The sequence below is a fragment of the Oncorhynchus mykiss genome, chromosome 8 (assembly GCF_057628025.1).
Source record: "Oncorhynchus mykiss isolate SJ-2025 chromosome 8, ASM5762802v1, whole genome shotgun sequence".
Taxonomy (NCBI): domain Eukaryota; kingdom Metazoa; phylum Chordata; class Actinopteri; order Salmoniformes; family Salmonidae; genus Oncorhynchus; species Oncorhynchus mykiss.
In genome coordinates this window covers 26,382,207-26,399,445 of record NC_143029.1, presented here as the reverse complement: position 1 = coordinate 26,399,445, position 17,239 = coordinate 26,382,207, and the positions used below count along the sequence as shown (strand labels likewise).

At 43.7% G+C, this 17,239-nt stretch overlaps 1 protein-coding gene across 4 annotated transcripts; it reads left to right on the top strand.

Annotated features, from left to right (window-relative positions):
• Positions 1 to 255: 255 nt before the first annotated feature.
• Positions 256 to 16,988, top strand: LOC110529693 (WD repeat-containing protein 26). 4 transcript variants are annotated; one of them, XR_016497710.1, is made up of 14 exons: positions 256 to 1,581; positions 3,696 to 3,795; positions 4,352 to 4,408; positions 8,486 to 8,622; positions 9,414 to 9,511; positions 9,716 to 9,872; positions 10,530 to 10,668; positions 10,841 to 10,981; positions 11,221 to 11,785; positions 12,148 to 12,293; positions 12,642 to 12,720; positions 12,928 to 13,057; positions 13,357 to 13,551; positions 13,666 to 16,988. XR_016497710.1 is itself a non-coding variant. In XM_021612138.3 (14 exons), exons 1-14 carry the CDS (start codon positions 1,301 to 1,303, stop codon positions 13,689 to 13,691), a joined length of 1,806 nt encoding a protein of 601 aa, XP_021467813.1. In that variant the 5' UTR covers positions 256 to 1,300; the 3' UTR covers positions 13,692 to 16,988. The 4 variants fall into 4 exon arrangements, 2 of the variants coding, with proteins under 2 accessions (XP_021467813.1, XP_021467812.1); XR_016497709.1 differs by having other exon boundaries at positions 9,716 to 9,890; XM_021612138.3 differs by having other exon boundaries at positions 11,666 to 11,785.
• Positions 16,989 to 17,239: the final 251 nt, after the last annotated feature.

Here is a 17,239-nt window from a genome sequence, read left to right as displayed (position 1 = left end):
ATGTACAAGATGTTAGCTACTGTGTGTATATTCAGATATAGGCAACTACTTCATAGAACAACACATGTCACTCCACCCAAAGTCCATATTATGACTCCAACTAAACTAGTGTGACAGGACTTGTTTTGCCTTGAGTATGATTATCCTTTATGTTCTATTATTGTTTTCAAACAGTTGAGCTCAGGTTTTGTAAGATAATGCCACTTGAAATATTATGGATGTATAATGTGTTAACTAAAAATGTTTTCATTTCCATTTATTGGGTCTGTGTGTATTTGAACCTTGTACAGAACAGTATTTCCAGCAATCCTCAGCACAGTGAAATGACTGTGAGTTGCAGTATTATTTCTGGTCTGGTTTCTGGTGTATAAAACTCAAGTTCCGCCACTGAGTGCAAGTGATCATCACCTCTGAATATGGATAGTGACTTTACAAATTACCTCGACTAACCTATACCACCGCACAGTGACTCTGGACCAGTACCCCCTACACAGCCCCGTTATATGTAATTTTCATGTGTTACTTTTTGATTTGATATTTTTTTAACTTTATTTAGTAAATGTTTTCTTAACTCTATTTTTTTAACTGCATTGTTAGTTAAGGGCTTCTAAGTAAGGATTTCATGATAAGGTCTGCATCTGTTGTATTCGGCTCATATGACGAATACAATTGTATTTTATTTGAATGTAAGCCATTGCGACTCCTCCAATAAAAAAAACTGATTTTATAAATCAATTTTTGCCTGGAATTTTAATATAAATTCTTTAAAGCTATCATAAAACCATAATCAATATGCAAAATTGGTCCCAATGCGCCACCCATGCATTATATAATTCTACCGGAAGCAGGGTAGTATAGGAATTTCCGGTTACGTCAGCGTGTCTGGACTCCATTAGGGGGTTGCAGCTGTTGAGAGAAACAACAACAAAAACGGAGCGATTGACGGAACTATCACGGAGTCAGTGCGTTCTCAGCCGGGTTACGAAGTCTAAATTCTGGGAGCTAAAACCTCCTTTCCCACCCGGGGCTTCGCCGGCTTCTAACCACGGCCGCTCTCGGTGAGGAAACTCTGGCCTCCGCTTCCTCCTCCTCCGACTCGGACACCGGCGGAGCGTCGCCGCCCCCACGGAAGAAACACCGAGCCTCGGCGGCGGAGGGAGCAGGAGAGTCCGGGGATTCAACAGTTGCGACAGGCCTTTCTGGAGTTGTTTTGGGACTTGCTACTACTTCTCCACATCACCAAGCCACCTCTGCTATTCACTTTAACCGGACCCTTGTCAACAATCTCAGCGGCAATAACATGCAGTCAAACGGGGCAGGACAGGATTCAGAGCTTTCCTGCCTGAACAGCGCGCAAAACGGGGAGTCATCCTCCGCTGGGGGAACGCACTTCAACGGGCTTCTGGTCAGCACAAACAATGGGAATGGTGTCGGTACCAATAACGGAGCCGGACCGGGCTCAGGGACTTCCACAGCCTCTGGTTCGGAGGTCGGCTCCATGAAAAAGAAGAAACGCCTTTCGCAGTCGGAGGAAGATGTCATCCGATTAATAGGACAACATCTCCACGGGTTAGGGCTAAAGTAAGTTTACACGACGTGTCATTGGAAGGAAAAACCCCTAACATGTCAAAGCACATGATTCATGAAATATCATTTATTTGTGAGTTTTTTTTCAAATGGCGAACTGCGTGGTGGCCGTTGATAAACGGAATTCTGCGTTTGACAGACAAACATGGGGGAGGGGGTAGTTAGCAAGCTAACGTTAGTCGGAGGAAGAAGGGGTCCATTTTGCACAATACGGAGTGGTAGGTCGATAGAACCACTAGTCTTCGTTACGATTGTTATTCTGACCTTTTATACAGAATAAAAACTCAAGACAGTTCATAATTTGGTTGGCTACCTTGACCCCACACAATAACTTTTTTTCAGAGTAACCTTATAGGGCTAGTTGAACTGCGTGTTGTGAGTTGTATATGTATTTTGTTACACGGGTGGAAATCGCATTACATCACCTTGTAATCCAGCGAAATATGCTGCAAAATATATATTGACTTGTGGCTACTAAGGATGTAAATGACCATAGCCTGTTTGAAATGACCTTATCGATTTCGCCTATTTTATACTGTGGTGGCACCGTGTAACGTTAGAATATGTGTCAGAAATGAAATGCCTGCGTTTTTAGAGGATTGTGCAAAAGTGCGTAGGGAGAATAACGATACCCTGTTTGACAGCGTCAATTTGTTTTCATTCCCCTGTGTTTCCCATATTTGGCCCTTTCGATGGCTTGCGTGTTTTCATGACATTGACATTTGGTGTTTACAAAGATAACGTCGATAAAGGAGTTTGCTTGATACATTGCTGTAAAGTAGAAAAAGACAGGGTCAGTGTTTCTTTTGAAACCTTTTGAGCGGCAGTCGTCTTGAACAACAACCATGGTACAGCCTCTTAAACCAGTGGTTATATCTTTCTAACCGCGTGTATTATTCTGGCGTTGCTATTTGCAGACAAATAAATATGACAGTCTGTCATCCATGTCAACAATGGCAGTCGTCTAAATATGGACACAATCACCATTTATAGCCCCAGATGCAAAGTCAGAGCGATGTTTAACTCGTATCATTCATTATTGGTGGTAATGGTGGCCCGTGAAGTAATCAGAATGACTTCCCCACTAGGGTATGATTTCATGGCTGCTGTGAAATGCGCATCTATTCAGCTGTTATAGATTAGAAACGTTGATTGACTCTAATAATAGATAGGGGGAACACAATATTTTGAGCCCTCCATGGCTAAATTGGCCCATGTCACCATAATGGACTGTTAATGCAGTGTTTGATAGACCCAGCCTGCTACTGCTCGCCAGTAGAACTGCCATTACAGGAGCTGCTAAGAGAGCCTGTTTGGGTATGTTTATATGGGGAATAAATGCATGCATTATCTGCTATGGAACTGACGCCCCTACATTTCAAAAGTGGAATGGAACGTGAGAATGGTGTCCGAACTCAGCAGGGTGACGCTGTAAACACTGCTGCACCACTCTCTTCTTTGATACATGAGGATGATGTCATCATGCTATGTTGTCAGTACAGCCCCACTCCATTTTATCACAGACACCTTCTCAGCACACTTATAGAGATTTACAGAAAAGGTACACACAGTTGACAGGTCTAGTCTATAATTATAACTAATTATTACTAATGAATTATAACTTATTGCTGGATATGGTTTAGATTATGTTATGCCTGTCTCTGTCGGTCTGGTATAACATATCAGGTTCATTGGCTGTCTTGTTGGCCAATGTTAAGCTGTTTGCTATGAATGTTTAGGCAATTCATGTTTAATTCATCTCTCCGTGGTCAATTGATTTTGGGCTGACATTTCAGTTCCTTTACATCTGTACGTTAATGTCCGTCTCTTTCAAATGGTCAGTTAATGTTTGCTGTAAACATTGAGGTAATGTTTTTATGGCTCCCGAGTGGTGCAGCGGTCTAAGACCCTGGTTCGATCCCGGGCTGTATCACAACAGGCCATGATCGGGAGACCCATAAGGCTGCTCACAATTGGTCCTGTGTTGTCCTGTTTAGGGTTTGGCCGGTGTAGGCTCATTGTAAATAAGAATTTGTTCTTAACTGATTTGCCTAGTGAAATAAAGGACAACAAAAATAAAAAATGTTTCCCCACTCTCTTCTCTGCAGTCAAACAGTGGACCTGCTAATGCAGGAGTCGGGCTGCAGACTGGAACATACCTCAGCCACAAAGTTCCGCAACAACGTCATGGAGGGGGAGTGGGAAAAGGTGGGTCCCACGTTACCATAGTTACACATGCACCTTTAATGTTAGGCATAGCCTGCACACATTTTCTTCAAGAGTACCTTTAACATGGTTATGTTACTAAGTATCTATCACATGTACAACACCAACATTAAGCTACATATGGAATACATAAACGGTGCTGTTAATAACCATTTGTGCCAATTAATAAAATATTGGAACTTGTTGATGAAAATATAGGTTGCTAAGTTCCTAGTAGGGATCTTAGAGTTGTTTGTGTAATTACTTTCTCTTCTACATTGCCACAATACTCCCATTCCAAGAGCCTTGGGCAAATAAGGCTTGTAAAAAATGTTCATAATATTTTTTTAATCCCATAAAAGTACAGATATTACTGAGCATTATCTGAACTGTAGCCACAAAATGGCTTCACCCACCATGACAATGACAGTTATTGACTTCCTCCACAGAGAAAGAGTGTGGTTATTGTAGTGGTCAACTGTTTTGATTTGTCGTTTTTGTGGCTTGAAAGTGCTGAGCCAACTATTTGTCTCCCCTCTCTCTCTTTGTTTTGGTCCAGGCTGAGAATGATCTCAACGAGCTGAGGGCACTGATGCATTCTCCCAACGCTATTGTGGTAAGCCCAAACCTGACCTGAATGACAGTCATCAACGCAGTGAAAGGGGACCACGGGTTCTAGAACGGTTCCGTCCCCAACCTGACTGTTCTAGATTAGAAAGTCCCTCCTTTGTGAGGCGGATCCATTCTGACTGGAATTTCAAGTGTTCCAGAATACCTCGGACGGACTGAATGGAATGTTTACAACAGATATCCTCATATATGGGGGTATAGTATCCTGCATTTAATAATTTGCTGGTCAGATGCTAAGTGTATGGAATGATTATCAGTAAAATGTTCCACCAATATCATTATTCAACAAAAACACAGTTGTATAATCACATTGTTAGTGTTTAAAGAATTTTGCATTATTAGTAGCTAGGTTTCATCTAATTGGTGACAGATTTTCATGCAAAAATTTTGAAAATCTGCATAAAGAAAATATGTGAATTTCCCCACTAGTGGTGTGTTTCCATCGAACTGACTTGTTGCAGATAGAAATCAGTGCGTGATGACTTAGTGCTCACAAAAATGTACTTTTTCGCTTAATTTTCATGTACGGAATAAAAATCTAATGTTCAATGTGTTTCCATCACATTTTCAACTCTACCGATCGTTTTGTCACAAGCTGTTGCGTTAGATAGCAAATGTGCCTACTCTGGTCTTGGCATGTGCACTGTAGCCAACAACTCGCAGATGCAGTGCAGGTAGGCTGGTCTACATAATGAGATTATGGATAAGAGCTACAATATTTTTATTTGTCAACATGGCAGTCAAGCATTGATCATCATGTCACCAGAATAAGACCTGTGACATTTTATTGGAAAGGAGCATTGAACTCATACCATGCACTTTCACTACCCTGTGAAGTTAATCATAACTTTTTTCATCTGTAGCCTAATTTAAACTGCATGTTTTCCCTAGTCGTAGTGGGAGGGGACACCATGGCGTGACACTTGAGTTTACTTCGATATGATGGTTATATCAATATTTGCTCAAAGGTGTTTCCACTGCATTTTCTTGTATAATTAATTTTAGACATAGATCCCACCATATTGAACAAATTGTATATTGGCATTTATACAATTTTAAAGTAACTTCCTGTTTCTATCACAGCTGTTGTGATATTTTTTAATATAGTATGAATTTTGTTGCATAAAGACTATAGATGGAAATGTGGTTAGTGGGTTCATTGTAGATTTTCAGTCAACTGTATGTCTTGTACATTTTGTTTTTTGTATATCATCTAATATCCATACATATTCTGGTGGAGCCCTGAGATGGAGCTCATTTGTCATTCAGCTGTTCTTCTGAGATTGTTAATGAGGGGAGTCGCCTCTACCACGGGTACAGCGCGTTCAGATGTCATCTAAAGAACACGGAGGACTGCGGCTAGGCTAAATGATGAGGATTAGACCTTGCTAGCTCATTAGGAGACAGGATACATTTGAGTCAGACACTCTTATCCAGAGCGACTTAAGTTAGTGCATTCATTTTAAGGTGGCCAGGTGGGACAACCACATATCTCAATCATCAATCACATTTCTTCAATGTAGCTATCAGCAAAGTCAGTGGTAGTAGAATGAAAAGGATAGATCTCAAAATGGTCTCCTGTGGCTTAGTCAAGCGCCTGTGGAGTTTTATTCTGGTGCACCAAAGGCTTGTTATTGCACAATTCATTTCAACTCGAGGTAAACTATATCCTGTTTTATGAATGTCTAAAAAGGAATAGTCGTTTTCTGCCCTGCCATATAGCAAGACGGTATGCAAGTGATGTCAAGCTGATTATGGTGGACACTTAACAATGGTCATTTTATATGCCATAGTCATGGTTATAATTGAAAAGGTCAAACCGTGTTGGTCCTTCTGACAGGTTGTGTGTGTTGTGCACTTGGACACACGTCTGTCTATGTTAGGGTGCGGTAACTCGTCTGTTGGGCTGTGGCAAGCCCAAGATAAGATGGATTCCTTTAATAATAGGGCTCCCAAGTGGCGCAGCGGTCTAAGGCACTGCATCTCATTGCTAGAGGCGTCTCTACAGATCCTGGTTTGATTCCGGGCTGTATCACCACCAGCCGTGATTGGGAGTCCCATAAGGCGACGCATAATTGGCCGAGCGTCATCCGGAGTAGGCCATCATTGTAAAGATTTTTTTCTTAACTGACTTGCCTGGTTAAATAAATAAATACCATAAATGTCAGCATTGACCAAAATCGACTGGTTAACACACTTGTGGTCACAAGTATTACGTTAACGAGGAAGTGGCTAGTTACAGCTGGCACTGTGAGATCTCTGGGGTTAAACCAACGCCCACCACATGACACGAAGGCCAACCAATACCTCCCCAATTCATTGTCACCATGTTAATGCTGCCTGTCACTCAAATGATATCGGTATGAGCAAAGATGAACTATGTGGGACTGACTGCTCTAATAATGGGCATACGTGTCCACGAAGGCGGAATTCATGCAGGAGGAGGCGAGAACATTCTAGCCAACCAGTTTCATGTTTTTTTTTTTAGCCGCATGTACGGGATACACATCCAACGTCCAACGAAATGCTTACTTGCAGGTTCCTTATCGACAATGCGATAAGAAATAAAGTCAATGGCAGTAGAATATAATAACATTTTTAGCATAAGGATAATACTGGAAGGCACAATTTATACTCCAATATTTACATGTGTTTTGGGGATGGTGGGGGCAGTGTATAAACTGAACAGTATAATACGAGTCTGGTGTGTGTGTGTGCTAAGCTGAGGAGAATCAGAGCAGGTGGTCAGTCCAGGTCAAGTGTTCAGCAGTCTGATGGCTTGTAGATAGAAACTGTCTCTGAGCCTGTTGGAATCAGACCTCATGCTCCGATACCGGCTGCCCCATGCTAAGGGAGAGAACAGCTTGATGATGCGGCGTGCCTTCCATCGGGCACCGTTTTGAGTAGATTACCTGAATGGGTTGGAGCACGGTCCCAGTGATGTACTGAGCTGTCTTCACCAGCTGCTGGAGGGCCTTGTGGTTGTGGATGGCGCAATTGCTGTACCAGGCCGTGATTGTCCAGCTGTAGTATTTAGAGAGGACCTGGGTCGGCATGCCAGATTTATTCAGCCGCCTTAGGAAGTAGAGGTGCTGTTGCGTCATCTGGACGAGTGGTGGTGTTTCATGACAAGTGAACGCCGAGGAACTTCACTTGTGACTCTACCGCTGATTTGGGTCGGGGCATGTTTCCTCTGCTTCCTGAAGTAAAAAATGAACTCCTTTGTTTTCCTGACTTTGAGTGAGAGGTTGTTGTCATGACACCACAATGCCAGTTCACTTACCACCTCTTTATAGGTTGACTCGTCATTGTTGTTTATCAGGTCAGCAAACTTGATGTTTGTGTCGTTTAAAGCCACACAGTTGTGGGTGAACAGGAAGTACAGCAGAGGACTGAGGACACACCCCTGGGGGGCCCATTTGTTAAGACTTTGTATAAACAACAGGCACAACTCTGAATTAAAATCTTTTTTTTCTAAGTTTCTGCAATGCCACGTATATAAATACATTTCTAACAACCTAAATATGGAACTTCTATCCGATCAAATAAGCCTTGCATAGGAAATTAGCAATAACATTTTATGTTGACCAAATTCAACTCTCTTATTGACCTCCATACCAATAATCCCCACTTCCTCTGCTTCTCGCTGTATTTTCGCTCAGACAGATCTTGGGGCAGAGTCGAGCCTCTCGCTTTGCCTCTTTCTCTCTGGTATGAGTGCCTGCACCCTTTGAAGCACAGGATCAGAGTTGTTGGAGGTGTTATGTTCTGAAATTAGTTCATTACTATTCATCTAAAATCTGTTGGTCAGGTTTCTGGGCTCCCGACGCTTTTTATGAAACCCTTTTGTCACCACTTGCTTACTTCATTTGTTTCTCCTCTCTCTCCTTTTTACTCATCTTTTTCTTCCCCCTTTTCTCTCTCATCCTTTGTCTACATAATCTATCAACCCCCCCTCCTGCCCCTCTCTCAATTTCTCCCATTTCTTCGTCTCTCACCACCTCCTACTCCACCTTTCTCTCTTCTCCTTCATCTACCCCTCTCCCTCCCTCTTTCTCTATAGCGTATGAAGTTCCTGCTCCTGCAGCAGAAGTATCTGGAGTACTTGGAGGACGGGAAGGTTCTCGAGGCTCTGCAGGTGCTCAGGGGAGAGCTCACGCCGCTCAAGTACAACACGGACCGCATCCATGTTCTCAGCGGGTACGCCATTACCTATCGATCACTTTAATCATCGGATGATTCAATCGATCAATGCTCCACACAGTCAGTCAGTATCGCATTACTGTTTCTACCAATCATATCAATCCGCTGTCTGATCAATCTGTGCAAACAGCATCCTCAGAGGGTTTGCCTGTCTATCAATCGCACCATTTACATAAGTCAACACGTAAGTCAATCGTCAACTGTCACACGGTCAAGTACAACTCGGGACAGGATCCAAATATTCAGTGGGTAAATAAAATAATCAATCAATGAGTCTATCAGATGCATCCGCATGCTCACTAAGTATGCCACTCTGTCTCTCAAGCAGTCAGTGGAAACCTACATTTATCAAGAAAAACTAACAACCAAATTTGCGTCAGTGGTTGATCGGTCACGTTGTCAAATCAAATTTTATTGATCACATACATGTGATTAGCAGATGTTATTGCGGGTGTAGCGAAATGCTTGTGCATCTAGCTCCGACAGTGCACTAATATCTAACAAGTAATATCTAACAAATTACACAACATATACCCAATACACACAAATCTAAGTAGGAATGAATTAATACTATATACATATGGACGAACGATGTCAGAGCGGCACGGACTAAGATACAGTGGAATAGTATAGAATACAGTAAATACATATGAGATGAGTGAGAGTTCAATGTGGCTTTGGAGTAATAACCAGCGTATACAGGTTAATTAAACTGTTATTAGAGGTCAAGCATAAGCATTTGCCCAGTGGAGTATGTTGTAGTCTGACTGTTTTTTTGTTTTGTGTAGGTATCTGATGTGTAGCCATGCAGAGGACCTGCGCGCCAAGGCAGAGTGGGACGGCAAAGGCGCAAATTCACGCTGCCGACTGCTGGACAAGCTACAGAGTGAGAACACTGGCCACATTCCACCACTCACACACACAAACACACATTTCATATAAACTCAAAAATACACACACTACGTCACATACATGACACCGTATACACAAAGTCACACAGGGCTTCACAGGGGTCTAGGGATGCACTTCAGACTGGACTATAGTTTGACTCCTGTCTCTTGTCCTTCTCTCCAACCCACTCCCTCTCCAGCGTACCTGCCCCCGTCAGTGATGCTTCCCCCACGCAGGCTGCAGACCCTGCTGAGACAGGCTGTGGAGCTACAGAGGGACCGCTGCCTCTACCACAACACCAAACTGGACAGCAGCCTGGACTCTGTCTCCCTGCTCCTGGACCACGTCTGCAGCCGGTCAGCAACACACTCAGGGTGACATTTTCTGCCAAACACAGCTGAAATGTGCAAAAAGCTAAACCTGAAAACCTCTCCTTTTTACAATGCCTGCTGTAGACATCGGTAAAGATGGAGGCAATCATTTATGTGGATATAAAGAAAGCCATGTGTTTAAATACAGGGTATTTGTGTGTGATACAGAGCTTTCCTGACCTCTTGACCTGACCTGGAAAAACTCAAGAGCCCAGATCAGTTGCATGTAATGCAGTAGCGATCTGCAATATTTTTGGAATGCTACAATGTTTTTTGATTTCAGAAATGTTGCGCACTGCAAGAGTCGTAAAGTGAACAGAAAATATCACCCTCAATCATTTACCACATACGTTGTATTTGTCACATGCTTTGTGAACAACAGGTGTAGAAAAACAGTGAAATGCTCACTTACGAGTCCTTTTCCAACAATGCAGAGTTAGTTTAAAAAATAAAAAAACTTTTTTATTAGGGACACGAGGAATAAATGACCAACTCCCATCAGTAGCCTCTCTATCCGCTCTTCTTCATTCTTTACCTTGTGCTCTCTGTCCCTCTCCACTGTCCTTCATTTTCTTCTTTCTCTCCCTTTTATTTGACCGGTTGACCTTGGTTGACCTCTCTCCTGGTTGGCACTGTCCACAGGAAGCAGTTCCCGTGCTACACGCAGCAGATCCTCACAGAGCACTGTAACGAGGTGTGGTTTTGTAAGTTTTCCAACAACGGCACCAAGCTGGCCACCGGCTCCAAAGACACCACCGTCATCATCTGGCAGGTGGACCCTGTGAGTACCACACTGAGCCCAAATCCCCCACACTATCTGCTGTGTACATTCCCATTATATGCCTTATAGGAGTCATCTGCTGCATTAATGGCAAAGATGGCCACCATCTACTGTCTTTCCGTTAGTGCTTTACTCTAACCCAGAGCCTGGTGTCTGTGTGTGTGCTGTCTAGGAGAGCCACCAGTTGAAGCTGCTGCGGACCTTAGAGGGCCATGCCTACGGTGTGTCCTACCTGGCCTGGAGCCCTGACGACGCCTACCTGATCGCCTGCGGACCCGATGACTGCTCCGAACTCTGGCTCTGGAACGTCCAGGTATGGCAACACACACACATACCCCGGATGGCAAAACAGTATGTTAGTGCAGGTAAAAAAATCTGTACAGGCATAGACTGCAGCCGTCCAGGACAAGGGTTGATTGAATTAATTAATTAGTTAAATAAATAGAAACACACAAATTAATGTCATTTATTGGTCAGAGTACCTGATTTAGATGGGCCTGTTTTTTTTTTTTTACACATTTTCTCCCCAATTTCGTGGTATCCAATTGGTAGTTACAGTCTTGTCTCATCGCTGCAACTCCCGTACGGACTCAGGAGAGGCGAAGGTCGAGGGCCATGCGTCCTCCAAAACACGACCCAGCCAACCCGCACTGCTTCTTGATTCAATGCACACTTAACCCGGAAGCCAGCCGCACCAGTGTGTCGGAAGAAACACCTGACGACTGTGTCGCTAGTGCTCGATGGAACAAGGACATCCCTGCCGGCCAAACCCTCCCCTAACTCGGACGACGCTGGGCCAATTGTGCGCCGCCCCATGGGTCTCCCGGTCGCGGCCAGCTGCGACAGAGCCTGGACTCGAACCCAGAATCTCTAGTGACCACTGCGCCACTCGGGAGACCCATGGGCCTGTTAAAAACAGCCGTGCAGTAGACATCCAGGCTGGGAACTCTTCGGTGTCTGTGTACTGACTGAGTGGTGTTTGTGCCCTGGTGGGTAGACGGGCGAGTTGCGGACCAAGATGAGCCAGTCCCACGAGGACAGTCTGACCAGTGTGGCCTGGAACCCTGACGGGAAACGCTTTGTCACCGGGGGACAGAGGGGACAGTTCTACCAGTGTGTAAGTATTGTAAAAGGAGGATGTGTGTATTAGTGTGTTCTACCAGTTTGCTGTGTGTGTGATCTATCCACCAGATATACCAGCGTCAGTTGGTTCTTCCAGTTTGTCCTGCCAGTGTGTGAGTAGTGGGGTGGATACAGGACAGCAGGAATGAATTATACTGCAGTGGGGAGGGACTAATACAATACAGTAAATGGACAGACTACTTTTAGATATGCACCTTCACTTCTTATTGATTAGCTGACAAGAACCTGCTGACCTTCAGAACAGAGACTGTCAGGATCTAGTATATTACAAACTGTGTATTTGTGTGTCTGAATCTGATTTTCTACCTGTTTCTGGCCTGTGTGTATGATTGCCAGGACCTGGATGGCAACCTGTTGGACTCGTGGGAGGGCGTGCGTGTGCAGTGCCTCTGGTGTGTGGGGGACGGCAGGACTGTGCTAGCGTCAGACACTCACCAGCGGATCCGGGGTTACAACTTTGAGGACCTAACGGACAGAAACATGTGAGGGCTGCGGTTTCTCCTCGTACCAGATCACAATCACCCTCCTGACTATTATTCAGTAGATTAACAACAACAAAATGGTTCAGAAGTCTTAGTAATAATGGTTTATACATGCATGGTTTATACATGCATAATGAATACATTAACAAATTATACATGAATTACTAACTGTTTCCTACTTTTTATTCATGTTTTATAAATATATTATTAACAGACCTAAAGGAAGCTTTACTGGACCAAGTAATACCTTCAGAATGACTCCTTACATATGAAGTTGTCTGTATACAGATATCATTGAACAGAACACAGATCAGTGATTGATCTCTGTTGTGAATTCCTCTTTTACAGAGTTCAGGAGGACCATCCTATCATGTCTTTCACTGTTTCCAAGAACGGAAGATTAGCTTTGTTAAATGTAGCAACTCAGGTGAATGGGGAGAGGGTGCTATACTTGAATACTGAAAGGACTGTACCAGCAGTATTCTGTGTGTCTGTCTCTCTCTGTGTGTGCGTGTGGACTAGTGTCTGTTTGTGTGAGGGAGATGGAGGAGAATGTACCAGTGCTAATGGCTGTGTTTAGTGTCTAACTGCTCCCTCTCCTTCCTCCCCTCCTCCCTCCATTTTCCCCCTACAGGGAGTGCATCTTTGGGACCTGCAGGACCGAGTGTTGGTGAGGAAGTACCAAGGTGTGACCCAGGGCTTCTACACCATCCACTCCTGCTTCGGAGGCCACAATGAAGACTTCATTGCCAGCGGCAGCGAAGGTACCACCCACAGACCCAACAGCAGCCATTTTAGGCACTGACCACAGCTACTCCTCAAACTTAGGATTAGTGTTGTAGTTGTTGAGACCTACAACAAACGTGTTCACCACTGTGTCCCTCACTATGGGTGTGTTCCAGTTATGGGCTCAACCCATGTCTCCATCTCTCACATACATAAGCACACAAATACAGCAACCTTTTCAGCATATCATAGGAAGGTTGACATAAGGCTGATATTTTCTATATTAATACCATTGTACCCCCCCCCTCTCTCTTACACCCCCCCCCCCCCCCCCAAGACCATAAGGTCTATATCTGGCATCGACGCAGTGAGCTACCCATCGCTGAACTAACAGGGCACACTCGCACAGTCAACTGCGTTAGCTGGAACCCCGCCATCCCAGGCCTCATGGCCTCCGCCTCGGACGACGGCACTGTGCGTGTCTGGGGCCCCGCACCCTTCCTCGACACACAGGTGGTCGACGGGCTCAACGGTAAATACCGCTAGCATTTTGTTAGTTCAATGGCCGTAGTAAGGCCATAAGTTCAATGGCCGTAGAAAGGCCAAAAGTTTTACAGGTAATTATGTCACTCTCATCTCTCCCCAGAGAACTGCAGCAACATGGACAGTTGATGGTGACGTTGGAATGGAAAACTTATTCTCTTTTACATCAAGAAATAAAACCAACCAACAAGAAATAAACATCAAAACGAGAACGAAATCCAAAACCTTACAAAACAGAGAAAAGTAAATCAATTGTCTCATGACCGGGCAAAACTATGGAGGTGAGGATGAAAACACTCTTACAAAACTAGGTCTTCATCCAAAACCAGAACCAGTGACTTGGAAGACCAGTGACCTGGGAAATCGATCTGATCCATTGGTACTCCCTGCTGGCTCCCTCTTCTTCCGCCCCACCCGCTTTCCCAGCAAGGCCACAGCCACACCAGGGGCTCTCCCCTGAATATTCTCCTGGAAACCCACCTCTTCCCTGGGCCTCAGGCACAGCATCACGCCCCTGACCCCTTCAGACAGCCATTACAGACCATCTACACAGATTGGACCGTGTCTGTCATCTGTCTCTCTCACCTACCCGTGTGTGTCCATGGGGAGGGTGATGGGGTGTTAAAAGGGGTGGAGGGGGTTATAGCAACTCTTCCGTTTATTAGTTTTTCTGTTTCCTTTCTCCTCTTGCTCCTTTCTTTGCACTTGAGTTGTTGGATGAAAGCAGAAAATCAACACAAAACCAACCAACCGACAAAGAAAAACTCAAAGGCTATGCTTACTTTGGATTTTTTTTTACGATAGTCATAGCATTCTTATTGTTATCATTTAACAGGTGAATCCTAGGGTTGAACTAGGAGTAGTGGCCGTGGAGTGCTTTAGTGTGAAGAATACTCTCTCAATTAGGAAAAGCTATTTTTATCCCTTGTTTAAAGTCTAACACGGACACACTCGCGCCAATGTCCCCCGAGTCGCACCCTCTGACTCCCCCTATCTCCCGCTTCCGAGCTTAAGCTATCAACCGCACAGCTCACAGTTCCACTAGATCTGCCTGTTGGGAGGGGGTAAAGGTCAGCTGTCAAAGGTGAGAGGTCAGTGGTAGCTGGTGTAGTGTGGTTGCGTCTCCGCTGTAGGGCCAAGCGTGAACCAGTCCTCGTGTTGAGTATCTCTAAGAATGACATACTCTTGGATGTAGAGGTCTGTACATGCAACTATTGCCGTACACTGAGGACTGCATCTGTCCTTCCTCTGTGTGTTTGCTTGTGTGTGTGTGTGTGTGTGTGTGGATGAGCTTGTGTGTATGGGTGAACTTCTGTGTTTTTGTTCAGGTTAGTGAATGCAGGGGCATGCACACCAGCAGAAGATCATGCTTTCCCCTCCTCCCCCAGTGAAATTATAAAGAGGATTTTAATCCCATTCAAATTAATCCAAAACCCCAGAGCGACCTCTATCTGTGGAACAAAGAATACTTGGAGAGCCATTTTGTAGAAACATTTTTTTTTATTTTTAACTTGGGCTTTTCTTTTTACATTTGACTTTGCTTTTTTTATATATTTCTCCTTAACAACACCTACCATTGGAATGGCACTGAGATACCGGAGTTGGATCAGTTTTGTGGGACAATTCACAGCTTTACAGAGTTTTCCCCTTTACACACACACACCCCCGCCTGTCCCCTCCAGACACACACCCACATGTACGCCCAAAACACGTCGCTGAGGTCTACCCCTAGTCACACCTTTGACAGAGCTGGATAGGTATAGGCAAGGTTTTATGGGTGGAAGTGATCATATTGGAATCTGGCTCACGCCACACTTCCATGCACCCTACACAGTACACAGTAGTACAGCGTTCTTAATGTTAAGCATACAGAACCAAACACAACCTCCGGCATATACACAGGCATAGCTGCTCCATCTTACATAGGCTTACAGCCCTTACTGAGCAAGACTGATTTCTGCACAACACCCCTTTCTCTCCAGCCAAGTCCTCCTTTTCAGTGATGAAGGCACCATACAGAGCTTTCTTCCTCCCGATTCGGGGTATGTAATGACTATTTGCTATGGACTGATATTAAATGTTTAAAAAGAACGCTTTTCTGTCAGTTTTTATGAAATATTTTCTTACTTTCATTTTTTTGTTCTCATTATATCATTTCATTCTCTCTCCCTGTATTCTCATATTAAAATATAACCAGACAACTGGTGTCCTATATATATTTTTTAATTCATCTTATGATTAGTTTTGTCTTTCGGGTTTCATTTTTACTTATCCACTACTTCTTACATATTAATAGTGAATATGCACAGTAACACTCATGCCAATATGAGTGGGGTGAGTTATGTTTTGGGAGTGTGTTACCTTAAGAATCAGGTTTAAAATGTCCACCCCATGTCTTTTAAAAGTGAGACATTGTGCAGTGATTCAATACTCATGTCTCTGTGGAATATGTCCAGGACAAAAAAATAGTGCTTTTTTTTGTGCCACTGTTGGTTGCGTTTGCTGTTTCTACCCCTACCAAAATCAAAGCACTTGAGACTCGATCGTGGCTCTGTAGGTATGTGTGATTCCATGATCTGTGTTTCACATTCTGGAATGGTGCTTTTCCCATTCTAGAACCTTCCATCTCTTGGACCCCTGAATGGACTTGAACTGCCCATCCACACCTTATGTCATGTTTGAGGAGTTGAGGCAAATAAAAAGTGAAGAACCCAAAAGCTTTCACAAAGTTATAATTCACCTGCTGGTGACATGCTATGTCTGAATGCAACTTGGTGTCTACTCTTCCTTTGTCTTGGAGTTTCTAGGACTGTTTATGATTTGATGCTAATAACTATCTTATTTCTCTCTCTGGAGGTGTTGGGGCTGGGTGGGGGAGTAAGGGTTTACGGTAGCAGATTAAAAGAGTAATTGTGGGACGGGGATCTGTTTGCGTTTGTTTTATTTACAAAAGTGATTGTACTGTTTTGTATCGTTGTGTAGGAGAAGTGTTGTGTGCATATTTTCAATAAAGCTTTCAGGGTTTTGAAAAAGAGCTGTGGCCCAACATGGAAGTATCATGGGGCTGGATTACAGATATGGGATCAGTTTACATTATCCAATCCTATCCACAGTTCCCCATAACCATGAGGGAGTACAGAGCTAAACTGACCTTAGGTTTGTGTAAAGAGGCAACATGTCTCGACAGACTTTAGAGGAAAGTTTGAGTTCTCAGACTGAAAGGAGCTCTCCATTTTCCTGTGTTTAACTTTGTTAGTACTGTTGACTGGGTCACACACTTGAACATTTGATGACATTGGTGTAATTCAGAGAAACAGCATGGCAGCAAAGAGGCATAGTAGTGTGTGCATCAGAGGGGATCAAATGCCAAATTTAAGGATAAACAAGAACTGCTACCAATAAATTGTGACTATTTTAAGTTAAAAATCTTGTTTGAAATACATTTCTAATTTGAGGTGCGTTTGTGAAGTCGTTTTCTCCATGTATTATACAGGCCATAGAGTAATTGCATAATCTCTCAACTATAGACCTTTCTCTCCATTCCTCTTTACATTAGCGCACCACCGCCACCAGGTGGGAAATTATATGCTTGCAATAACATTTTCCATAGCATTTTATTTACATAACATAGCCTACATACAACAGTCTATGGTTCAATGCCTTAATACTCAAGACAA